We start from the raw sequence: 27,531 nt of genomic DNA on the forward strand, positions 1-27,531 counted from the left end.
ATCATACGTTTTAGTCTTGTTTATTACTCTTTTGTTTTGAATTAAAAATTGGTTTTAGCGCTCCATTCTAAAGCTCAAGAGCAAAGATGGCGGCCTCATCACTCATGCAACCAGAGCTAGACCCGCTTTTTTCTAAAGCTTTGAAGTTACTTCAGTCAAGAGAGCCCGATTCAGCACAGCTTTTAAACACATTAGTTCAAGAACATAGGGACAAATTGTTAGGCGGTGGAAGTAAGAAGGTATACCATTAATTATTTTCTTTAATTTTTCTAATTTTTGTCGAGAGGAGCCCTCTTCTTCTTCAAATAACGCGAAAGTTATAGTCAACTGCTCTAACTTGGGACGATTGATCGAAACATGGGACTGTCACATATCATGTCTGTATTTTCATTTACTGTAAAATCGAAAGAGAAATCGTGTATTTTTTGATAGTAATACATTGTTCCTTACACAGTATAAAAAGCTAAGTCAGTTCAGCAAATTGCACAGATCTGCAACATTGCAAAATGCTGCATCTTTAGGGATTTGTGATATTCCGCAATGTTGCAAAATTCCACAGCTTTACTGCTGCATAATTTCGCAGCTATGGCCTTTGGACCAAAATCGGCATCGCATAATGTGCATTTTGAAGAACAACCCAAAAGGAAACTTTTCACCCTAGCATTTTAATTTTCTACCTAGCGATTATTCACAATCATTCTTGGAAGAAATGCTATTTCGTTCAAAAAAGCGCTACTTTGTTCAAGAAAGCAAGTTTTTGCCTGATTTTGCATGTTTTTAGAAGAAAATTGGGAGGCGCTCATAATAGCACGTGCGTTTGCGTAGGGTAAAATGGCGAAATGCGAAAATCGAATTTGGCAAAAAAATTTTGAAAAATGACCCTACAAGATTTGACTATATCTTTTTATTCCATGAAGAGGTTACTTTCAAATAAAAAATGTATTAACAATGAATGGGTAAGCTTTCTAGAAATTCAAACAAAAATTGTATAGCTTTTACCAAAAAATAGCACTTTAGGATCAGAAACAGTCAAAAACCAGTTTTTTCCAATTTTCTTCGAGTTACAGGAATTAATTCCTTGTTTGTTTTGATCTGAAATTTTCAGTAGGGGTGGCCATCATGGTTTCCTTGCTCATATCAGGGGGGGCCGAGCCGGGGGTAAGAGAATTAAAGTTTCTAAGTAAAATCTTAATTATCACCCAAAAAAGTGCCTTTTTTATGTCCATATCTTTTAAATAGATTGTCCCAGCCTTATCCCTCTTTCAGTAAAGCTTCCTATACCTTTTGTCCTTCAGAAAAACCAAAAATATTGGCCTTAATTGCTTGCTTTCAGTTCCTGTAGCCAGTAGTGTGACCCCCTGTATTTCTATTTTTGACCCCCTGTATTTCACGCGGGTTTTTTAATAGAAAAGTCACATGACTCAAATCCCGCAGTCTTATTGGACTAGAGAAAGCGAAAGTGAAATCGCGCGATCTGATTGGATGAAAAAAGACCGCAGGAGCTGGAAACGAATGGAACTCTCTAGAATTCTCATTTTAAATTCAAGATGGCGGCGAGAAAAGCACGTCTTTTGCTTTAGACGAAAGGTTGTAAATTCTGGTTGATTTTAAGGTTTTATCTTATCTTATCTCATTTACTTTAATTAGTAGAGGCTTCTTCAATGTTTGGGGAAGGTAAGTCTGTAAAAGTTATTTGTTTTTCGGTGGAAAAAAGTGTTTAAAAAAGCATTTTTTGTGCTCAAGGTATATTTTTCTTCGCAAATTTTTGTCTTCAATCTTAAATAGATGAACGAGTATTTGACTGATGCTTATGATTTTTCCATAGAACATAGTACTAAAACTATTCAGGAACTTAGACCTTTTTACAGAATTTCAAAAAATCTGTTAGTTCTGGAGATATATTGAAAAGTTTAGACATGGGTAGTTTGCGTTCGTGTTTCGCGTTCCCAAACCAAACGCACGTGATAGACCTTTTCGCCTTTCCATCCGCCATATTGAATTGTATGCAAATATTATGGTGGCCGAATTGCCGTGGTGAAATTCCCTTAGAAAGTATGCAAAACATATACAAAAAAAAAGTATTAAAATAAAACTTACATGCATAATTGGCATTATATTAAACTTTTAGAAGAAAGATTAAATTTGCAAAACATTGATAATCTGTGACGTCATAATTACTGCTTTTCAGTTTGCATGTTTTGAAAGTTTGATGTGTGTACTCCGTCTTCCTGGAATTTCTTAATGGCATGAAAACAGAATATGCTATGTCTTTAAGAACAAATTTCTAAAAGGCTTTTGTTGTCCTGTGAATATTTCTTTTTGGATTAAGAAATTCCATCTTTTTTATTGTTCTAATGATTATAATATTTATTTATAAGATGCTTTGTTGTCTTTTTGATCTTTGTGTAAACTTGCATATGTTTTGCATACTTTCCAACTAAATCCAACCACAGCTGTTTCGTTCCTCTATTTTTGCATACAATTCAAGATGGCGGATAGAAAGGCGAAAAGGTCTATTTTTAAAATCACAAGCTTCAATTGGAAGCGTTGCGTAAAAAGCAGCGCAACCCTGGGGAAACGCTGCGAAAAACCGCAAGGTTGCGGAATATTGCAATTTTTGCTCTAAGCAAGCCTTAAAAGATAAACCAATATACAGAACTGTTTACAACTATAAAAACATTGATACTGCTAAGTTAAAAAATGACATTGCAGTAGCTCCCTGGCAAATTTGCGACATATTTGACAATGTAGATGACACTCTTTTTGTTTGGGAAGGATTGTACAAGAATGTAGTGTCCGAACATCTCAAAACTCGAAAAGCTAAAATTAGACCCAAGCTGCATCCATGAATCAATGGTCAAATTCGAAAACTTAACTCAACATCAGATTCAAACTGTTGAAAAAGGCCCAAAAGACACCCAAAGACTCACATAAATGGAAATTTATTGAAGGGCTAAAAATCACTGTACATATGTGCTGAGAACTGCTGAAGCCAAATATTGGAGAGAGAAATTTCAAGGCATTTCACCTTCAAGTAAGAGCTTTTGGAACAGTATGAACAAATTTATTGGTAAGAGCAAAAAGAACAGTATTGGTCCCCTTGAGAACGAAAAAGTGGTCCTGACCACAAGTGATTCTGCTAAATGTGAAATTCTGAACAACTACTTCGCAAACATCTGTAAGGTCAGGTGAAGCAGTTAGTACAAGACATCGCCGATTAGTACCGTGGTGGTGTGCCATATGAATTGGATAAAATCACTTAGTACTCAGATGTACTAACTGCAAAAAAGGGTGGTCCCCTGCTAAAAATTTGCCAAATTTTGGTACTAATTGTGTTAAAAATAGGGTTTTGTGAGAAAATTAAAAAAAAAGACCATATTTTACCAAAAATTTTTTTGGGAAGTAGATTTTTTTTTCAAATTTTCGAAATTTTTTTTTTAAATCTAAAAACAATTTGCTGGTTGCAATAGAAATTTGATTTTCTAAAATGTTGTTTTTTCCTATTGAAAGCTATGGATATTGAATCATTTTTAAGATTAAATTTGATTTTATTGAATTTATGAAGGTCAAAAGCCTTTTTCAAGGCTAAATTCAGTTAGTACTAACTGTACTAAGTGTACCAAGGTGGTGGTGTTACTAACTTCTTCTGAGAAAGCAGTTATTAGGCATGATGTCTTGTACTAACTGCTTCACCCCCCCTGGTAAGGTAGACAAAATTCCTGAAAACGCCAAACTGCAAAGTCATGTCTATCGGGTAACACCAACTTTGCCGCATATCAACTTTTACAAACTAAGTAGAACATTTAAAATGGTGTAGTCAAACCAAACAAAGCTGGAGGTCACGATGGAGTGAGCTCAAAAATCGTCAGGATGATCAGTGAAGATATCCTACCAGGACTCCACTACGTTGCCAAATCCAGCTTCGAAACTTGCGTATTTCCAACCAGCCATAAAGTTGCAAAAGTTACGTGTATCTTCTAAAATAAGGGTGCAAAGACCAATAGTTAAAACTATCCACCCATAACATTGCTGTGCCTACCAGGAAAAGTTTTGAGAACTTTTCCTGTATAAAACAAAAAATTTGGTCAATTTGTTCCAAAATTACGAGGTTTTTAAGTTTTGCCTGGAAAGGCTTGTGATGACGTCATCACAAAACTTTCAACCTCCATAGCTTTTGATAGGAACATTTTCAAGACATGTTTATACCTTGATTTTCATCAGCATTTCATGCTCTTTCCGCTGGAATCATCAGATTTTGAATTTTTTCAAAAAAAATTTTTGGCCAGCCACCTGATGACGTCATCTGGCAGGTGGCCAGGTGGCAAAATTTGGTGTTACTGTTTAAAATTAAGTTTTAGACCCTCTAAGGATCATCTGTGCTAAGTTTCATGCTTTTATCACCATCCGAGTTTTTTATTTGACGTCAAATAGTCAAGACGTGTTCTGCATCGCTTTAAAAAAAAATGGTGGAAACTCAAAGAAGCATCAAAAGTCGCTAAATATGAACAAAAATCGCGACATAAACACCCAAGACCCACCAATTGAAGCAGCAAACACAACTGCAACATGCACCCTTGTTATGTTAACTGATGATGAAGATCAAAATCGAATCAAATGCTATAGCTGCCAATGTAAAACATACGCTGATATAACCAAAGCACACAAGGAAAATCTTAAATCTGTTGTTGCGGAACAAAAAGAAGAGGAGAGGAGAGAAAAACGAGACATCGAATCAAGAAGAAAAAACATCATAATTCATGGACTTGCTGAACAAGTTGAAGACACGAAAGAAGAAGATCAAGAAGAGGACAAAAAGGAAATTGAGGATCTGCTCAAAGATATAGGCATCCGCAACATTAAACCAACGCATCAACATCAAATTGGGTTCGAACATGAAAATGGGCTGAGGAAAAATCGTCCGATAAAGGTGACCTTGCAAAGTGAAGAAGAAAAAGAAAGAATCATGAGCAACCTTAAAGCCTTAAAAAATCTGAAGTGGCTTGGATATCATCTAAGCATCACTGATGATTTCACCATCAATGAAAGAAGAAAAATCAAAGAGATGTGCGAAAAAGCTAAAAAATGGAACTCCGAATGTGATGGTGATTTCATTTGGCATGTGAGAGGAAGTCCCAGAACAGACAACCTTCACTTGATAAAAACAAACAAAAACTTTGCCAACCAAAAGCTGTCACTATCTAGCCTCAGTAGCAGCAACGATGAGCTGCCAACAAAACATTAGTCTTTTTTAATTGTAAAGTAGCGTTGACTTTTATTAGCCTTTGTTGCTACCTTTTCGTCAACATGAAATAAACTATTACTTACATATATACATACATCTGAAGTATTCTTATGCTTTCATGTGCTAACAGACCTCACTATAAAAAATTTTCATTTGTATACAATTCATTTAACATACACTACAATTTTATCTTTCTGTAGTCTATTTTTTATATCCCAATCTACTTATACTTATTTATAAACCTTAATACTTTTACTTTTGTAGTAAGATTTTCCTTACTCTAAATTACATAATGATGAATTCCAATACTACAACATTTAGCGCTCTTCTTACTACAATTTTAGGCTTAGTCTCATAATCTTCGATTTATCACACTATCACTTCTGACTTTATTTCTAAACGTCAGTCTCGGTCTTGCCTTGCTCATTAAACCTCCTAAGTCATAAACTTTTTTAGATTTTATAGATTTTTAACATATAACTTTTAAAAATATTTTCATTTTTATTCTAATTTATTGAATTTTATGTTGTAGGTTCACATCAGCTATGTCTGCCCTTTTTTAACCTACATTATCAAATAAATGAAATAAAAAACAAACAAAAAAATCCTGCTCCTAAGAGCAGATTAAGATTAAAAACAAGAAAGATGGTGAATGTTATGAATCAATACGGAAACCTTGGAGGAAATAATCGAAAAAGGCGAAGAATATTTTGATAGATAACACCTTCTCTAACGAAGTAAGAAATAAGAAATAGATTTCGATTTTCAAGACAAGGCAATGCTTTTTTGGCTAATTTGCTGCGAAATGACTTAGTGATAGACCAACAAGAAAAATTCATGCATTGTCGGTGGAGACCCAAGTTTTCATTGCTCTCAGGTTTTTTGACTGTGGGAACTTCCAACAAGTGGTTGGAGACAGTATATGAGTTGACAAATCCACAGTATGCCGAGTGACCCCAAAATTCTGCCAAGCATTGAATGCAAAAAAAAGACAATTTATAAAATTTCCCACAACAAACGAGGAAAAGAGAATCATAAAACAGGGCTTTTATGAGATGTCTGGTTTCCCTAGTGTGGTTGGTTGTATTGATTGTGTAGTGACCCAAAATCACTGAAGAATGGTGGATGGTACTGGGACAAAAGTCAGTAATTAGGAGACAGTAATTTCACATGTGAAGACATTTCTTCTGCAGCAGCATGATCAGAATTTAGTCTATCACTGGCTAAATTCCCCATGCTCTTATTGGGAATCTGGGATTTAGGGTCAAACTCAGGCCCAGCCCCTCAAAGCATGGGTAAGTAAGGCAAAAGAGACAAATGACAAAAAGGCAAAACACAGAAGGGAATGATGACTCTTGACTCCTTGACCAAAACTCTGTTCTGCAAAATATCCTTGTGAGTCATCATTATGGGGAAAGTGAAAGTGAAAGTAAATGATAACAAGATGGTAGCCTAGCTATGTATAAAAGAGAAATATCCCCAGGGACATATAAAATATGGTTCCCACAATTGCACCCATGTTAGAATCTCATGCCCTAATGAAGACGAAAGTTATATAGATTTATCGATGTTGATGCATCTTTGCCTGGTTCAACACATGACTGTTTTATCTTTACAGCTTCTCGTTTGAGTAACTATCTCGACACAAATCATCGATCTATCGAAGATGGTCTTTTGCTTGGTGATTCTGTATATGCCCTATCTAGCTATTTACTAACCCCACATGACAATCCTGTCACTTGTCAAGAAAGAAGATTCAATAGGAGCCAAAAATGTGCTCGAAGTTCTGTTGAGAGAAGTTTTGGTTTACTGAAGAGAAGATTTCCAGCATTGAAATTTGGTCTTCGCGTTGACCCTAAGGCTTGCCAAATTATTGGAACCTACTTTATATTACACAACATTGCAATAATGCTCAATGAAGAACCTTTTGAAGAAGACATTGAAAATGGTGATGATGAATTTGAGGCAACCCTGTCCACTACAGATATAGAGACACTGTTCGAAACCACATAACAAACACTTTTTTTAAGATAATATAAGATAATATCAACTTGATATCAAAACCAATATCAAGTTGATATTATCTATCGTTTATAAGTTATAAAGTCACAAGTTTGGACTCCTCTCAAAGTAAATGAATATTATTTAAATAGTTTAAAGTTTATAAGTTTTTATATACAATGAACAAAAAAAGAAACAGCAAGACCACCACCATCCAACTCCTAAGTTTTCCTTGCATTTGTTTTTTTTGTGCGCCTATTTTTGAGAAAGGAATCCAGACAAAACGTAAACATTCGAAACAAAGAGATTTGAATCCATTGTTTTTTCTCAGTGATTGACATTTTTATCCAAAATTCTAAGGAATTCCTTTGTTTTTTTAAAGAGGAATGAGAAGGAACAAAATAACAATAGAATTTAAGAGGCAAGAATAGGCCCATTCGAAATTGTAGAAGGCTCGAAAGTTTGAAAGTGTTAATTCAAAAAACATTTCAAAATAAGTTAGACAGTTAGAGATCTGGTTGGTGGTGGCTTGCTTTCGTTGCTTGCCATTAATTTTTATTGTGATTTGTGAAAGCTTGTTTTATTCTTCAATGGGATTTTCAACATCTGGTTCAACATATAAAATGTTTCCTTTCATCAAACAGAATTTGTCCTCTCGTCGAAGGTTTCTCTTTCAAAAGAAGGTTTTTGTTCCTGAGGCGTTCGCCTTTCAGACGAGCCTTTTGTATTGCAAGTTCTTGAAGAAGACATTTTTACTGAATTTTCTTATTCACAGCTAGCATCGAGCATTTGATTACAGACTTCCCTTGTTTGGGTGCTGTGGCTTTTTGTTTTCCTTTCGTAGTTTTTTGAATTGTTTCATTGGTTTCATCTTGAGGACCCATAACAGAGGTTGATGAAAGCATTGGGTCTGCTGATACCTCACTCATCATTGACGTTGAATAAGATCCGATTTCTGTAAAAATAAATAATTAGGAAATTATTATCTTAGAATAATAATTAGCTGATTGCTTCATTAGTCTCTTGTTTCCCTGGATGGAAGAAAGACATCAAGGGTAATAAGTATCACACCAGAAAGATCATCAGCAAGAGTATTGAAAAAAAAAACAAGGAAACTTACCAGTTTCATGTGCGTTTGTTGCAAAACCATAAAGGTCCTCGAAAGAGGGACACCCTTTGAATAAACTCATTATTCTCTGGTCCGATGAAGACGGTTCTTTTGGTGGAGGACCACCACCAGTGCCATTTTGATGTTTCTTGAATTTGTTATACGCCAGCTTTGCTTCAGATTTAATGTTTTTAAATTTGGTTTGTATACTAGCAATCGTACGAGGGGTTACCCCAACAGCATTAACGTTGCTGGCTATCTTTTGCCATGATTCATTCTTGTTTTGTTGTGTTAGAGCATTTGAAAATTTCCCTTCAAAGATATCTCTGAATTCTTTGTATGAGTCCTCATGTTTCATCTGCTGAAAAGTTCGGTTTTCTTGTGAACTTTGGTTTCTTCTCATTTACATTCTCCATTTTTATTTGAGTTCGGTAAAATTTTAGAATTTTTTTTGTTCTGTTTTTGTTTTGGAAACGAGGGAAAACCCCTGTGCATTCGATTTTGCTCGAATTGCGCTTCAAGGTCTTTTTTTTTTGGGAAACCCCTCGGATTAGTAAATCAAGTTTTGAACAACGCTAGCAAGTCGTAAGATTAACAAATCGGAAATTAATCGCGATTAGCGGTAATCGGCTCTTAATCTAATCTTAATCTAATCGTTTTTTGAACAACCGGGCCCTGGAGCATAAAAATGTCGTTTTTTTTGTGCTCCGGAGCACGATTTTTGATGATTGGTCTGCACCAATCAGTCAAATAAATGGACTGACAAAACCTCCTAGAGCATATCAGTGATATACATAGAGAGAGTGTAAAAACAAGTCAAATTTTTGTAAATGCATCAGATTTGTATTTGCATAAATTCTTCATCTATCATTTTTTGGGGGGATTATGATTTTGAATTCCTGACTCAAAATTGTCTCATTTTTTTTAATTTGCTATTTTATAAAATAGAGTAAGACTCTTCTCTTTTGTGAAGTGTGCCTGCCTTGAGCGGTTGGCAGACAATATCATCGACCAGGATGCAAGTGAAATTTTTCAATCTGCAGACCTAGACGGGGGTTTGGTTTTATCAGTTAGGGTTAGGGTTGGAGCTCAAGAGTCACAATATAAGGCTGAAGGTCTTCTTAGGGGCATCCATACCATGGACCTAACTTGTAGGGGCACGGGTAGGGTTGGGAGCTTTCTCAATAAATGGTCTGTAAATTACACGCTATAAGTATTTGTGAATGACATCTTTCTTCCGTGTCTCGTTGGCGCAAGCGGTTAGGCATTGGGTTGGTAAACCAAGGTTGCTTGCATTTGGTGGTTCGAACCGGGGTCGGAGACCTATTTCATCGGTACAGGCAAATTTCAGAAAAATACTTAGAAAACAGTTAGAAACACTAGAGAAAGTCAGAAAATCTGGATAAAAGATAGGAAAGTAGAATATAGGGGGAAAATAAGAGAGGATGCATTCTGGTGGATGATATCATTTGCCAACCGCCTTAAGCATGAAGAACCCAGTGTCAATAATGTCACCAATTTTTCTTTCAAAAGACCTATACATTAAGGGGGTTTGAAAATGGTTCTGTCAACTGCTCTAACTTGGGACTATCTGACAAAACATGGGACGGCAATTCGGCCACAATTTCACCGAACCTCCAAAGTCATTTGATTTGAATTAATGAACGGGGTATTAAAAAATAAACGATTTCTTTTTCGCACCCAGTAGGCTTTTAAATCGAAATATGAAAAAAAAAATGTAGCGGAACACACGCGAGTGTCTGTGCACTCTCAGAGGAACGAAGAAGTATGATTGATAAACTTGGTGGAGTTATCAAAACAAATTTGATGTCAAAGAGATTTAACAGTAAGTGAAAATATAGACCAGATATCAACCAGTCCCATGTTTCGACCAATCGTCCCAAGTTAGAGCAGTTGACAATTTGAATTATAAAATAAATTTCATGAATTACAACAGCAAGTCCTCGCTGCCCCTTGCTGGGATTTAAAACTTGTCATTTATGAATTCTAATTTTAATTTTTTTATAATCTTAGTCAGCACAATTGATTTATTCTAAATTATTTTCAAAATTGCAAAATGGTTACATGAATAAATAAACATTTGCTAGTTTTCTAAACATTTTTATTTACTATGCATCCGCACAGATTCTTATTACATATTTATTTTAATAACCTTGTTTTTTTTCATCCTTGTATTTTTCAATCCACAGGGATCTGATGTTGGTGGTCGTCAAAGCCCAAAGGTTGAAAGTGTCAAGAGTAACAATGGTAGAAGTAATCCCAGCTCAACGATTGAGAACAAGAGACCAGTGGTCAATAGTCTTATGGATTCTTTAAAAGAAGTGTCTTATGAAGGAACTAAGAAAATCGTCAAGCCTGTTTCAGGTAAAGCTTATATTTTATCAACACATATTCAATATCTTGTCTGATTATATTTTGCAAGGAATTAGGATGTGATGATGTGACAAGCTTGTTCAGACAAATTTTTGCAAAATGGCACCGCCAAGGGGATCACTTTACTGTGTACTGGATCTTTTAGATAAACACATCACTGGTGAATTTTTAAAGGTATTACAAAATGAAATTGATAAGAATGATTTGTGTTTGAAACTGTCTCACACACCAAGAGTTCGCCCTAATGCTGCTTGCTTTTAGAAGGTGGTCTTTTTTTCTATTTCGAGAAACTCTCCACCTTTTCTTACAGTTACCACAACTGAGGCTGAAGGGTCAATTGAAGAGATGCCACTTGGTAGCTCGCATAATCTCAAACGTAAAAAGACAGGTTTAGATCATTCACTGGATATCTCATCACCTGATAGTGATGCTAATGATAGCATCCCACTTGATGATATTATAAACATGGACTTTGGTGGACCAACCTGTGCTTCTTGCCATCTGTAAGCTGCTTTTGTATATAGACTGTAAAACTTTCTTTGAGTAATGTTCTCCAATTCGAGATAAAAAATGTATATTTAAAAGGTTTTATATAATAAATTGGGGGTGGGCCGAAAACCTCATCGCTCACCAGTTCAATCTGTACTACGGGAGCCAGGGGTGGTGTTTCGGTGAGGGAAAGTAAGCAGGGAAGGTTGACGCGTTACCACATAGCCTCTCACCTTCTCAGACTGCTGTGTGTGTGGTAGGAGCCACATCCTTCACGAGGTGCCCCTGTTTGGAACAGAACACAGCCGATCTAGAGGAAGGAAAACCTCGACAAAACAACCCCTCTCTCCCACCGCAGGATGAGAGTGTCCCTACAGATGCTGATACCGACCGATTGCCGACTGGTCTATCGACATTTAGCGGTGAAGACATTGGAAAGCAGGATGTCGGATGGTAACCAAGGTGATATCAAAGTTTGATTTTGGCTTGCAAACCTGTGGTGAGGCAATTTGACATGGAAACCTCTCCATGCAATTTGGCGAAGCACACCCGCTCCAAAACGGGGCACTGCTCTCTCTTGTAGGACTGACGCCCGCAAGTTATATCTAGTCATGAAAGCTTTATGATGATTACAAACTTACCCCGACGTTCATCCCGCATCGCTCGTCGCGCGGTTAACCAAGGAGCGCGTCCTGTCAATGCACCTCAGGTTACAGTCGAAAAATGTGCTACTGGGGACGTAGACCCTGCGACACAAACTGTCCCAAATGATAGACTTATTAAATGCAAGAAATCTGTATGGCTCTCTACCTTCAATACTCGCACTCTGCGGGATACCCAAATCTACGAACTCGTCGCGTCTGCTGAACAGCTAAAACAAGAGATTATTTTTATTCAAGAACATCGTTACCTACATGAAGAAATTCCGATTAAAGAGCACGACCTAGGAAAACAATGGAAACTTATCACATCTTCAGCTTGGACAGCGTCAATGCTTCCACTGGCGGCATTGGATTACTTTTAATCCCCTTAGCTTACAAATTTCTAAAATCAATTGAGAGCATTACTAAGAGAATTATGATAGCTACCTTTCACGGAAACCCACAAACGACCATAATTAACTGCTATAGTCCAACTAACGTTGAAGATGAAACTGTTGTCGAAAACTTCTACACTGAACTTACCTCCGTCACACGACAAGTCCCTAAACACAACCTGCTGTTTATAGGTGGTGACTTTAACGCTCACCTCGGACAAGAAGACGGATATCATTTTGCCTATCACCATACAACAAATCGCAACGGAACCATGCTGAATAATTTCATCAAGGAACAAAACCTCTTAGCTCTTAACACATCCTTTCAGAAACGTGTTGGTCAAAGATGGACATTCACTGCACCAAACGGAACAAAGGCTCAACACGATTATCTTCTGATCAACACTAAATGGCGAAATAGTGCAAAAGACTGCAGAGCTTTCAACTCATTTCAAGGAGTCAGAACAGATCATCGAATTGTTTCTGCTCATATCAAACTGACACTTAGAGCTAATAAAAGTAAATCCAAAAAATCTCCGACGTTTGATTGGTCTTCTCTCAAAAATGACCAAGAGACAGCCCTTCTTTACTGTGTTAACCAAATCTCAAGTGCCTTGGATGAAGGTGATTTCGGTTGTTCCATCTTTATTCATCTGCAAAAAGCTTTTGACACTGTCGACCATTCCATCTTACTAGCTAAACTAGATTTCTATGGCATTCGGGGAAAATCTCTTGACTGGTTTCGTTCTTTTCTAACTGACAGATCACAGTTTGTTTCAGTTTCAGGTAAAAATTCTACATCTAGACGCATGCAACATGGTGTCCCCCAGGGTTCTGTTCTTGGCCCCCTTCTTTTCCTTCTTTATGTGAACGATCTTCATACTGCTCTTCGATATTCTCTTGTCAATCTGTTTGCTGATGATACTATGCTCTTTCTGAGAGATGAATTTTTAAAACCTATAGCTAAACGAGCAAATATCGACCTTAAGCTTCTCATGAACTGGCTGAAGGCGAACAAGATCTCGTTAAACGTTGGTAAGACTGAACTTATGATCTTTCGTCCGATTCGAAAGAAGATCAACTATGACTTAAAAATCAAAGTCAATGGACGCAAACTCATACCAAGCAAAGTTGTCAAGTATTTGGGTGTATATCTGGATGAACATTTGAACTGGAAACACCATATAAACTTTGTTTGTAATAAATTAAAGAGAGCTAATGGAGCTCTCAGTAAACTTAGGCATTATGTCGACAAGAAAACATTAACATCATTATATTATTCTATTTCTCAATGTCATCTTTCTTACGCAGCCCAAATATGGGGTCAACGGCAGACAATCTATGCTCGCAGGGTCCACATTCTTCAAAAACGAGCTCTTCGGATTATGACTTTCTCTGACTTTCGTGCACATTCATCTCCTTTATTTTTAGAATTCAAGATTCTTCGCTTTTTCGATTTTGTCAAATATCTAAATATTATCTTTCTTTTCAAGCACTTAAAAAACAAACTTCCTACTCCTTTATTGCAAAGTCTCGAGTATAAGCGATTAAATGATACTGATCGTCATGAAGTTATCCGTTCTAAGTCCGGACTTTTAAAAACACCCGAAGTAAAAACAGTGACTTATGGCAATTACTCAGTTTTATACCAATCAATTCTTGCTTGGAATGAAATTCAAGATTTCTTAACATAACTCCACACTTGCATTGGATCGTCTTAAGGACTTTCTTAAGTTATACTTTTTGTCTTCGTATACTTAGCTCTCGTTACAGTTTGTCTTCTTAGGTATTTGGTTATTTGAGTTGGTTATTTTATTTTTAAACTTTGTTTTTTTAAAGCATTTTTACGAAAAATTTCTTGTCAATTTCTACTTAAAATAAGACCTTTAAAATTATTCAATCTTGTAACTATATCGTGCGGCCACCTCCTTAGTTTAGCTTTTTTGTCTATGAATGTGGTCGCTCGTCTCGCTTATTAGGACAAATAAATCATTTACTTACTTACTTACTTACTTACTATATCCAATCGCTTTACAATATCCTTAAGAAACAGATTCGATGCCCTACAAGACACAAATGAAACCAATTCACCTAACCAAACCTTCAACAACTTTGTCATTGCCTGTGAAGAAGCAGCACATAATAGCATACCAATAAAAAAGAAAGCCAAAAGGCACATACCCTGGGACACAAACGACATATCCCTAAAAAGAGATAAGCTCCGCAAATGCTCAGAAGTAAAAAACTCAAACCCTTCCCAGACCATCATCAATAAATACCTATCTGCAAGGATTGACCTTGAAAATACATACAAATCGGAACAAACAAATTATCTAAACCAGAAAATTGATGACATTGCATCAAAATCCATTAACCAACAATCTTCTGAAGCCTGGAAAATAATCAATGAGATAACAGGCCGAAAATCATCCAATAACTCCAAACTTAAAGCCCTAAATGATGAAGAAAGGCTAAAATTATGGAAAACTCACTTTGAGACACTTCTAGGTGGGACAACAGACACTGACGAATCTACCATAAACATTATCTCACACGAATTACCAATAATTAAAGGTGATTTCACCATTGAAGAATTGGACAGTGTTTTAAAAAGTATAAAAGACAAGAAAGCATGTGGCTTAGACAACATACCCGCTGAAATCTGGAAGCTAAGAAACTTCAATGATATCCTGTTATCACTTTGTAACTCTGTCTATCAGGGACAGCCAATTGACAAATGGAGAGAAGGATGTATTCTTCCTTTTCCCAAAAAAGGAGACCTTGGTGTTGCGTCCAACTATCGAGGAATCACCCTCACATCAATAGCAGCTAAAATTTACAATACCATGCTACTGAATAGGCTTCGACAACACATTGATCCATTATTGCGAAAAAACCAAAATGGCTTCCGACAAAACAGATCAACTAACGGCCAGATCCTGACCATTCGTAGATTAATCGAAGGAGCAAAAGAAAAGAATCTCCCACTTGTCCTTCTATTTATCGATTTTTCTAAAGCATTCGATTCCATAAATAGAACCAAAATGAAACAGATCTTACTCTCGTATGGCACACCTGAAGAAACAGTTTCAGCAATAATGATGCTCTATGAGAATACAAAATCCATGGTCAGATCTCCAGACGGTGACACTGAATTTTTTAATATAACCAAAGGAGTATTGCAAGGTGACACTCTCGCACCATACCTCTTTGTAATTTGCCTTGACTTTATAATGAGGAAAGCAACCGAAGATAATACGAATCTTGGCTTTACTCTAAAACAACAGACAAGCCGTAGACATCCCCCCGATATGATTACTGATGCTGATTATGCCGATGAACCTTACATCACCTCTGACCTTCTCAATGATGCAACTGTCCTCCTACATCGTATTGAAGAAGCGTCCATCAAAATAGGTTTCTGTGTCAATGCAAAAAAGACAGAGTTCATGGTTTCAACCAAGCGCATTCAGGTTCAATTAAATCCCGAACAAACCAAAACATCCAAGCTGTTCAAGAATTTACCTACCTTGGCAGTAACATTTCCTCTACAAAACGAGATATGGAAATCAGACTAGCAAAAGCCTGGTCAGCCCTCAACAAACTGGACAAAATATGGAAATCTAACCTATCAGCAAAATTAAAAAGGAATTTCTTCAGAGCTACAGTCGAGTCAGTTCTTCTATATGGAGCTACCTCGTGGACCCTAACTAAAACCCTCGAGAAAATGCTGGATGGCGCGTACACAAGAATGCTTCGGGCAGTTCTGAATATTTCGTGGAGAGAACATCCAACAAAAAAATTACTCTACGGAGACCTTCCACCAATAAGCCAAACATTGAAGGACAGACGTCTCAGGTTTGCTGGACATTGTTTTAGGAGCAAAGATGAGCTGGCTAGCGATCTTGTCCTTTGACAACCAAATCACGGTTTCAAAACACGCGGTAGACCAGCAAAGACGTATCTTGACCAACTCTGTGAAGATCTAGGCTGCTTGAAAGAAGACCTCCCGGTGCTCATGAGAGATCGAACACGGTGGAAAGATCAAGTCATCAGATGCCGAGCTCGCTCGACCCGGTAAGGTAAGGTAATATAATACATGTTTCCGGCTGCAATTTTAGTACTACAATGCATCAAAATGCAAACTTCATTTGGACCGACCCGGTGGGGTGGAGGTCCTATAAATTAATCTCTGTCCGTTCGTTCGTTCGTTCGTCCCTTCGTTCGTTCGTTATTAGCTTTCCTCGTGATTGGCTCATTAGTTTTTTCTGATTTTTTGCACAAAGATGTGTAACTATAAACCCTCGAATGTAACGGAGCCCGATTTGGGCCAAAAAACGGCTAAAAAACGGGTTTTTTGGACTTTGTGAAAAATTGGATCATTAACTTTTTCTGATTTTTGGCATGAAAGTAGGGTACCATCATAGGTAAACGATGGCTCAAACAGATTTTTTCAAAAAAAATTGTTGGCTCAAAAAACGCAAGTTTATCTATAAGAATCACTATTAATAAGCATACATCAATGTTCTTAGTTAAATTACTCAATTTTTTTATGAGATAGAAGTTTTATTTGCTCACGAAGTCTTGAATATGAAAGAATATTTCAAGAGCATGAAATTTTGGTTTCTAAACGTTTTTTTTTATAAGAAACAAACGACTAGTTTTAATAGATCGTCACTATTTGTGTTATGAATGATTGTTTAATGGTCACGCTCACGTAGATATAAATTATATATATATGTGTGTTAAATGCATAACCAGGTAGGTCCATAAAAGTATCACTTGTTATAATTGAAAACTATGCATGACCTTTTGATTTACTGTCAAAAGTAAAGGTTTTACTTAATTTTTCTGTCATTTTTTCAGAGGGAAATCAAACGAAGAAGACAATGCATTGGTGGAATGCATGGAGTGTTCTTCTTCTTACCATCAAAAGTGTCATAAACCAAATGTGACGACCAAAGAAATCAATGACCCAAGACACATATTTTATTGCTCCAAATGTACGAAAAAACAAAAGAGAGAGGTAACGATGATTGGGAGGTGGAAAATCACCCTTTTCATTTTCTTGTTCAAGATCAGACGATTTCAATATTTTCAAAAAGATATAGGCCTTTCCCGAAACCTACACGTGATCAATTTATGACGTCATCTCAAAATTTAAACTTAGAATTTAAAATTATTTTTTTATTAAAATTTTCAGGGATTTCTCATGAGACCAAAACAAATTGAACTGTGATATTAGATTAATCAAAATTTACATTTACAGAAGTTAATATTTAAGGACATGTTTTTTAATTCTTACCAAAATGGACATTTTGGGAAAAAACCTTATACGGCTTTTGTATAATAGTGGTTCTCTTAAATAGTCAAAGAACAACATACCGAAAAATCTAGTTCCAATTCTAATTCTACTTAAAGTTATCCTATTTCAAAGTGTGCCCAAAAAATGAGCTAAAACTTAGCATTTTAGCATGAGCAAAAAATTAGCATTGAACTTCAACTCTACATAACTCTATCAGTTCTAATGCTATGCAGCTGAAATTTTGCAGGGACATCCATACACCTTTTGCAAATAATTTTCCGTATAGATTAGCATCTAAAATCATTGTAGGGCCTAATTGTGAGCAGATAATTAGCACTGGTTGTTGCTTTTTGAAAACCTCTCACTGTGCTAAAAATAACTGCAGTATGGCTCTTGATTTTGATCAATTATGTTTATTCAACCCTAATTATTGATAAAAAGCTAAATTTATGATTATAGAGTCATTACAAGGCCTGATTTCGAGCAAGAATTTAGCTTGAGTCGATTTTCGAATTCTGGAAACTATGATATCTTATTTTAGTCATTAAATTTGGAAACATTTATAATTTCTTACCTTTTGTTAAGTGAAATTCTATTCTCTAATGTTTACAGGAACTAACTTCTAATAAATTTAGAATAAAACTACTGTGTTATGGACCCAAAATGAGCAATTATTTAGCATTTCTTCCATAAAACTAATTTTTGCTCTTTTTTAACCATATGAGGTTTTTATTCTTGGTTTTATCTTCATAGTCTATTAGCATGTGTGTAGAAAACTCAAATATACCACTTTTGAAGTTCCAAGGTCCTTAATTAGAGCAAATTATTAACTTTTCTTTCAAATAGGGTTGCTAATTACTAGCTTAAAACAGGGCCATAGAACGGAAAAATCTGGGCCCTTTAACAATTTGCATTCAAAATAACTCTCCAATTACCAATTTTTTTCAGTCAGATTAAGAAAGTTCATGCTCATATGCACAAAATTAGCAATTTAGAAAAAAAAAAGTATTTTTGAGGTCCTGTGTTCATAACAAATGACTTTTTTAAATATTAAGAACCCCTAAATTGCTTTTTTCAAAATTTTGAATTTTTTAAAATGTCATTTTGGTAAGAATTAAAAAACATGTCCTTAAGTGGGTTTCAGGGAAGGTCTATTCTTTGGATTTTTTACACTTGATCCTTTTTGAATATTCGATGGGGATTCCCATTTTCATTAAAAAGTCCATTATAACCTTTTGTACACTTTATGACTTACTTCTTTGTTATCATTTAGGCAGCACAACAGCAAGTATCAAGTATCGCCAAAACAATTGAAAGCACACCACCACCAGCCAAACCAACTGTATCAAATCCTTTTCAGCAATCCAAACCATTTCGAAGACCATCCGTCATTCCTCCATCAGAACAACAAAAGGTATGAATCACGATTTGATAAGGTTTTTATTTCGTTCTTTTCATTTGTGTTGAAATTTGGTGGTAGAAATAAGTCATCAATACTGTGGGTATAACAAAGATCGAGAACATCTTAATCGAAAAGAAGCAAGATGCGAAAGATGTTAGTTATACTGAAGCTGTATCCAAACAGATGAATCAAAAATCAAATAAGTTGGAGAAAATAACTCGATGTGAAACAGTCGGCAAACAACGATCCACAGCATGTAACCTAATTTTCCATGGAATCAAAGAACATCTGGAGGATCCTTAGAATACAACGAAAATCTACGACGAGAAATTTATCAAGTACAGAATCCTTGGATTGCAACTGGGTATCAAGGACATAAAGATTATAAACACACAGAGGATTGGAGTATTCACGAAAGAGAGAGAGAGGAGGAAGGGAGGATCGACCAATCAAGGTAGTATTCGAAAATGAAGAAGACAAGAACAAAGCCTTGAGAGCCATCACGACATACAAAGGCCCTCTTTCATCCTATCGAGCAACAGAAGACCTCACAATTATTGAACGATTGGCAATCAAAGAATTGTGCAAGAGAGCACATGAGCTCAATGCTCAAAGGAAAGACAAAAACATTCATTTTAAAGTCAGGGGAAGCCCCAGAACAAAACTTTACCTAAAGAAAATTGTAACAACAAGCGATTGTAAAAAGACAGGTTCTTAGAGGCCCACGGCGTGCCTTGAACCTCAATCCTTTAATAAATAAATAAATAAATAACTGGATCACAAAGTACGTTCAAAACCCGATAAGAACACCAATTCTATTGCCGAATAAAGTCCCACAGTCCCAAACGGATAGAAGAAATTGCATCCGAATTCTCCCAATTGCAAAGGGATTTTTGTAACAAAATGAAATACTAAACATACTCCAATGTATGTTATGAAATCTGATATGGCCAAATTGATGATTAGATAGTGATATGAACTCATCTTCTTCAATTTTTTTTATTAATCAAAAGATTTACTAACATTCCTAATGCAGTGATGGTAGCAGGGTTCAGACAGACCCTGGAAAACCTGGAAAACCTGGAAATATGATAAATTTTCAGAAAAATCGGGGAAACTCAGGGAAACCCAGGGAAAAATTTTTTTCTCCCCGGTCTGCTCAGGGAAACTGACCAATCAAGGTAGTATTCGAAAATGAAGAAGACAAGAACAAAGTCTTGAGAGCCATCACGACATACAAAGGCCCTCTTTCATCCTATCGAGCAACAGAAGACCTCACAATTATTGAACGATTGGCAATCAAAGAATTGTGCAAGAGAGCACATGAGCTCAATGCTCAAATGAAAGACAAAAACATTCAATTTAAAGTCAGGGGAAGCCCCAGAACAAAACTTTACCTAAAGAAAATTGTAACAACAAGCGATTGTAAAAAACCTCAATCCTTTAATAAATAAATAAATAAATAACTGGATCACAAAGTACGTTCAAAACCCGATAAGAAACACCAATTCTATTACCGAATAAAGTCCCACAGTCCCAAATGGATAGAAGAAATTGCATCCGAATTCTCCCAATTGCAAAGGGATTTTTGTAACAAAATGAAATACTAAACATACTCCAATGTATGCTATGAAATCTGATATGGCCAAATTGATGATTAGATAGTGATATGGACTCATCTTCTTCAATTTTTTTTTATTAATCAAAAGATTTGCTAACATTCCTAATGCAGTGATGGTAGCAGGGTTCAGACAGACCCTGGAAAACCTGGAAAACCTGGAAATATGATAAATTTTCAGAAAAATCAGGGAAACTCAGGGAAACCCAGGGAAAAAAATTTTTTTCCCGGTCTGCTCAGGGAAACTCAGGGAATTTAATTTTTTGAAGAATGAATGGAAAAAACAGATTTAAAAGTTTTTTTAGTTTTAAAGTGTTTATTCATATGCAGTATTTGTAGCTTTAATTTTTACCTTAGGTTTACCATTTGATTTGTGTGCCTTTTGTTTAAAGATACATCTCTTTTGACTCTGCTTAGTTTTTATGGTTTGCTTGATACTCAGGGAAAAAATAGCTTAAATGAGGAATTTCTCAGGGAAAAAACCTTTGAAAATTGATTAAAATTCAGGGAAACTCAGGGAATTTTATTTTCGAAGGTCTGTCTGAACCCTGGGTAGGTACAATTGAATACATGTAATATGCGAATGGTTCATATTCCCCAATATATCCATATTGATTTACACTGATGTTACCTCGAGTCATATCCTTTGTGACTATGTATCAGATGTACACAAAAAATCGCAAAATGTTCCTCTTTGTCGGTAAAAACCCATAAATTTTCTCATTCGCCGTACCAGATTTCAATAGCGTCCGTTGTGCCTGATGCGGCATTCATTAGTGAGATTTTTTCCTCATTTTTCAAATCTAAATCACCTTTATCTTTGATAGGATAAACTAATGGAAAATAATTGATATGATTTTTTTTTACTGGAGGATATGAGAAACACGTTTGCTTTCAAATCTGAAATTAGTCTGTGTTTAATTAATTTTTTTTTCGCTGCAGGTGATCAACCATCAGTTCTTTTATTTTTCAGCAACCCAAACTATTCTTAGTTTTTCTCGATTCATAATTTATCTATCAATATCACGACCCTATTATTTTCCATCTTGTTCTATGATTTCTCCACTTGTTATAGATTTTCGAAAAGTAGGTTTTCCAATCACAAGTGATCTTTGTAAATAGAGCCGTGAAAGACATTAAAAAATCAGTTAAATTCGCTAAATTAAAAAAACCATTTCAAGTTTTGATGCATTTCAAAATGAAACTTTTTGTTGTTTTTCTCCAGGCTGCTACTTCATCAGGCGCAGTAACATCTGAATCGTCCATGATGTTTGGTGCAGCCTCCACCAGCCTTGACGAGACAACATCCAGCAGCTCATCATCTGTCTCAAGGGAAGGTTCACCTAACACTGCCAATGCTAAATATAATCGAAACCGTGAAATGGCCAAACATGCTATGAACAGATTGGAGCAAGTCCGCAAACGTGCCAAGTTACAACAACAAGCTCTCAACAAGCGAAAATGAAAAATAGGTAACTAGTTTTTAATAGTTGCTCCCAATGTTAAAATTGTCAGTACAAAGCAAACAATACCTTCCATTATGATTTAAGCACCAAAAGACACTGCAAACAGTAATTTTGCATTTTAACTGGTTTTTTTGCTGCCTCCTCATCATTTTCCAAACGCTTATAAATGGTTTGTAGCAAGTAACTTCAAAATTGTTTTGCAATGTAATATGGTTTGCTTTCTTAGCTGCCCTTTATTAAAGGAATAGAGTACGGGTCAAACGCTCTGCTGGAATTTGATTAACTTTTAGAAATTTATAAATAGTTTGAGGGAAATGACGACTTCGAATATATTTTCATGCTATATCTATAAGCCCTATAAATATGTGGACCTCTCATCTTCGTTGCCTAGGTGACCCAAGTAATTCTCACTTCCAATGCTAATGTTTTCGTTTTAATTTGATAAGACTTGATAATTTCAATCGTTTTGAAGAAAAGTAAAACCGCTCGTCTCAACAGTACCTTGCTAATTGAAAACTTTTACACAGAAACCCCAAAAAACAAAATTTTCAGGAGATATCGTTTTTCCTATTGTACTTGTTATAGACCACTTTAAGACGACTATAACCTATTACTTTGTTATTTTTACATTTTTTGAGGTCCTTTTACTGAAGGGTCATCGAACTATGGGACTGTCTAAGTGAAAACCTGTTTGTTTTGTTGATTGCTGCTGCAAGTACTGGCCTCGTCTTTGCAAAATATGCTTTGAACTTTCTGTACTTTGTGCCAAGTTCTAACTTATGTGTAGCCTTTTTCCGCTGATATTTGAAATTTGTTTCCGTGTTTTGGAAATTTGTTTTGGAGTCGAATTTATGAGAGAACGGCGAGATGTGTTTGTGTCTTTTTCGTAGCTGAGGCTTGATTTATGGTTTTCAGTCAAGATTTATGAAGTGTCATTTTCTGTATGAAGTTTCCTTTATCACTTTGAAAGAGTTTTTTATAAATTTAGTCTTTCGGGCTTTTGAAAGAACTTTTTCTTTATATTTTCACCAGCTGCTTACATCTTACATGAAATTTGAGTTTACCATAACCGGTGAAGACTATGTGGTCTCTATATTAATACCGGTTGAGAATGTTCGTAAACTTTTCACTGTTTTCTACTTCCAAGCACTGTATACAGAGTTTATGAGTTTCTCTATTCTGTTTGCGAAGTATTACAATTGAAAGATAGGGGACCTCCCGTGGAGGCGCAGTTTTATCGTGGTAGCATGTTTCAGTGTTTGCTCCTTTTAATCTCCCCGTGTATTGAGTTCGCTTCTCAGCCATAAAGAAGATATTCACAATTATTTCATTTCCCTGAGATTTCTCTTTTCGTTTTCATAAAACTAAAAAAGTACACGGTGAAACTTTTCTATATCGTAAAATACTAACCAAATAGTTTTATTGTAAGAGTTTATCTGGAAGCTTTGAGGTTTGTATTAAGGGTGATAAAACTGATCTTTGAGGATTTGTGACTAAGTTAAAATTATATCAAGTATTTTTTCAAATAAGAATTTTTCTACGTCGTTCCGATGCCAACCAATTTTAATGTGGCCATTACGATTTCACAGGGATTTAAATTTGTAATTATGCTCGATAACAAGGTCGGTTATTTTAGTACACTTATTAGCGCTTCTTTAATGTCAACGAAACATTTAAATGTGGTCTTTCCAGGTCTTTTAACATTTTTTTGTTCAATAATATTTCAAAGATGTGGCCTCTTAAAATCTCAATCGAGACATATTTTCCCGGATGACACCCTAATGACACGCAACATTTTATCCCCGCGAAAAAATTTTCCCATAAAAGTATTTTGGGTTAACCCAATGAAGTATAAGTCCGAAGGACTAGAATTGAATCTCTTACCTATCACAAGAAAAAATGAAACCTTATAATATGCGCCGTAATTTTGACGACAAATTGAATCCAGCTATTCCCTTGTTTTCGAGTGATTTTTTTTCGAGATTTAGCGGTAAATTTTAGTTTCAATCTGGCATTTGTGTTTATCATTTTGGTAGGATTTGTTAGCTTCAAATCCTACCAAGGAAATTTGATTCTAGCCCTTCGGGCTTATACTTCATTGGGTTAACCATCAGCAGATAACAAACGAGTTTTGACTTTTATTGTGGACATAAACTGTGGTGAAAACATTGATATTGCCTTTGATTATGAACATTACTATCTTTGTTATTGATTTTTGTTATGTTAATCTCTTGTTCCCCTAACTTGGATATTTGGTACTGATTAGGAATAACAAGATGTTTTTGTACATCATTATATTGTAAATGAAAACAACACCTACTATCTTATACTCTCTTTCGCTTGGAAGACCTGTGGAAGAAATTTTTACACTTGTTTTGGTTAGAGTTAGTAAACACAAGATTGTTTTCCAAGTAGATAAAATATTTATCTGTTTGTTGCTCAGATTTTTAATATGAAATTTATATTCATCATCTTTTACAATATGAAATTTATATTCATCATTTTTTACAATATTTGCGAAAATACACCATCAGACTATCTATCTAAATCTAGTACAATTTCACATTTGTTTGGTCGCCATGACAACTCATTCAATTCTTTTTTTCGAAACAAATTGAAAAAGTGACAACAGGGACGGGGTGCGAGATTGTTATATTTTTCTTATGTATTCAATTTCGGTTGAATATCTCATCAAATTTTGATAGCCCCTCCCTTCACAACAATGTTTATTACTGATTTTGATTTTCTCGATTGATTCTTCGCTAAACCTATCTATTTTCAATTTTATAATTATACAATGTTGCGCTATTTTTAAATAGAAGATAAATAATATGAAAATTTTAGTAACCAGTCGGTTTTTCAGTCGGGGAAAATCTGACGAGATTGTTGTTTTGATTTTTTTTGGACAAACATGACTTTAAAAGTGTTTTCGCAAAGGATTAAATTTTTCTAGGAAAAGCATCTCTTGACGTACTTTTAATTAATCCGGCTCAGAAGGAGCTTATTTCTTTATTGTATTCTTTAAAAGGGACAGGTTAGATTCGTTCTTTGAGTACACCTTTTTTTATAAGGAACCTTAACTTTGCTCCGAGCCTGGAGTTCGTTATTTTACCAGAGAAATTCAGCCTCAAAGTTCCTTATCAAGTTCCTTATTTACTTAGCTGCTAAGTTAAGATTTGTATGTTTAGGTTATTGTAAATGTGAGCAAGTTCAAGTTTAGTCTCTGTTTCTTAACTTGTTTTTTATTCTCAGCCTGAGCAGTTCCTTATCAATTCTTTATTTTTCTTTGACTTTTTTGAGCCTCGAGTTCCTTATAACGGGTCGCAAAAACACCAAAATAAAAATATCAGTCCCTCGTATGGTACATTTTTGGGAGAATTTGAGAAAAAGTGAAAGTTTTCAGTCCTATTCAGGGTCTCTTTTTCGCAAAAAAATCTATTTTTCGAAACTCAGCGGCACACCCCGTCGGTCGGCAAGGGTAGTACCCCTGGGTTTAAAGTGATAGTTTTCTCGACGTTTCAATCAATATCTTGCCTCAACAAATAGTTTGTTTTTCCTTGATTCAGTTACCTGGTTTAATCTGATTAACAAATTGACTGTTATGAGAGTCTTCGGTGTATTGGTCTAAGGGGTATTGTGACTTCCCAAAACCTATTAAATGGCTTAAGTTTGTTCTGAAATACTTTTGTTGTTGTACCGTTACTTTAAAAACATAAATTTAACACTTCGCTTTTCACACTCTCTGTGCCTTATATGTCTTCGTTAGGGGAGGGAAGGAAAAAAAAAAAATGGGCAAGCTATGTGAAGGTAGACTAATGTGAGAAGCGTCGGATGGCGAAAGTGTGAAAAAACAAACGGTTGTGAAATTATTTTTTTTTCTTCGTTTTAAGCAATAGTTTTAGATAGGTGAAATTTTGACTATATCATGTGCCTCTCATTTCACAAAAGCTTTATTGGATTTTCGTCGCAATTTACTTCAAATATAATCTGGTTTAAAATGTTGATGTTTTTTTTCTTTTTAGAAAACAATCTACATGTCATACCAAAGTAATGCCAGTACCTACCACTATTGATGCAAATAATCCTTGTTTCAATATCAATATCGGTCGATTAGGAAGTGCACCGCCATATCGTCGCCCTAACAATACTATGACAACTGAAGCAACTTTATTACCAAAATTAAATGGACATTGGTCTCCGGCGGACAGCCGAGTTTATAATAAAACAGACAGTTATAATAGAATTTATTATGGCACGAAGACGCCAAGGAAAAGTACAGCCTCGCCGAAAAAGAGCCGCGTTAATGATCATAAGCTGGTAGAACGGCAGAAAACGATAGCGACTAGTATAACAACAGCGCGTTCGAATCATCGTAAAGATACTGTCACTATGAAACGCCTAGTAGCGTTGAACGGGAAAATTCAAGAGCGTCAAGCAACTGCGCTTCGAGTCGATAAACTAAAGATTCAAGGTGTCGGCGTGAATGGACCCATACAAAGGGTTCCTACTAAATTACAAGCTGATCGGAACACTACAAAAAAGATCGATACGGCTGAGCTGGTTTCGCCTCTTTTAAACGCGCTAAGAACTGATAATACACAGTCGGCTCAATATAAAAAACTTTTGAATCGAAACTCATTCTTATCAGCGAAACATCCGACTCAAATTATTAATAAGACTTCAGCTAAACCTAGACTGGAAACTCGGTACTCTCTAGATGAGCAAAAATTACTAGAGAGAAGGGGGAGTGATGAGAAGACTTTACTAACAATTCGAGAATATTTGAGGCGGGAGAACGCACGCTATATCAAAGAAGAAGAATCAGTGAAAAAAATTTTATTTCAAAATTGGTTACATAATATTCAGATAGTGACAGTTGATGAAGGCTTTGATGGCGATGGTCGAGATTCGATTGATTGTTCGGTTTTTGATCTACCCGTTGAACTAGAATCTCAAGTATCTCCTGTTTGACATTTTATTCTATTATTATGTTGTCTTTTGAATAACTAAATTTTGTCGCAATTATTTTGTGAAATTTTCCCAAGAAAGTGTTTATAAATTTCTATATTTGAGCAAGGAATACAATCTTTCATTTTTAACTTTCAGTTTTTGGACCTACCTCCGGGTGCCCCGGTGGAGGTCCTATAAATTAACCCATGTCTGTTCGTCCGTCCGTCCGTTCGTTCGTCCGTCCGTCTGTTACCAGCTTTTCTCAGGATTGGCTCATTAGTTTTTTCTGATTTTTTGCACAATGATGCAAAATGGCAATGCCCAGAACGTGACGGAGCCCAATTTTTGAGAAAAAATTTATTTGGGCAAATTTGGGCCAAAAACTACCTAAAAATAGGGTTTTTTGGACTTTGTGCAAAATCCTGTCATTACTTTTTCCTGATTTTTTGTACAAAGATGGAGGGCAAGATTCTCTAAAGAATGGCTGAAGTGGTTTTTCCCGGAAAATTCTTATTCGCCT

At 35.7% G+C, this 27,531-nt stretch overlaps 1 protein-coding gene and 1 pseudogene across 1 annotated transcript; both read left to right on the forward strand.

Annotated features, from left to right (window-relative positions):
- The first annotated feature begins 44 nt into the window (after positions 1–44).
- LOC136818754 (integrator complex subunit 12-like) lies at positions 45–27,160 on the forward strand. Its single transcript, XM_067074991.1, has 7 exons — positions 45–239; positions 10,562–10,736; positions 11,056–11,248; positions 17,137–17,296; positions 18,849–18,989; positions 21,821–22,067; positions 26,084–27,160. The coding sequence occupies exons 1-6, from the start codon at positions 87–89 to the stop codon at positions 22,058–22,060; spliced, it is 1,062 nt and encodes a 353-aa protein (XP_066931092.1). The 5' UTR covers positions 45–86; the 3' UTR covers positions 22,061–22,067; positions 26,084–27,160.
- Positions 4,502–7,255, forward strand: LOC136818767 (putative nuclease HARBI1; annotated as a pseudogene).
- Positions 27,161–27,531: the final 371 nt, after the last annotated feature.

The sequence above is a fragment of the Clytia hemisphaerica genome, unplaced genomic scaffold, assembly GCF_902728285.1.
Source record: "Clytia hemisphaerica strain Z4C2 unplaced genomic scaffold, Clytia hemisphaerica genome assembly, whole genome shotgun sequence".
NCBI classification, from domain to species: domain Eukaryota; kingdom Metazoa; phylum Cnidaria; class Hydrozoa; order Leptothecata; family Clytiidae; genus Clytia; species Clytia hemisphaerica.

What these genes read in the sequence shown, in the direction of transcription:
- LOC136818754 (XM_067074991.1), top strand. Translation starts at nt 87, where the DNA reads ATGGCGGCCTCATCACTCATGCAACCAGAGCTAGACCCGCTTTTTTCT. An exon ending in TAGGCGGTGGAAGTAAGAAG is followed by an intron (nt 240 to 10,561) that starts GTATACCATTAA and finishes TTCAATCCACAG; the next exon opens with GGATCTGATGTTGGTGGTCG. An exon ending in CGAAAAAACAAAAGAGAGAG is followed by an intron (nt 17,297 to 18,848) that starts GTAACGATGATT and finishes GTTATCATTTAG; the next exon opens with GCAGCACAACAGCAAGTATC.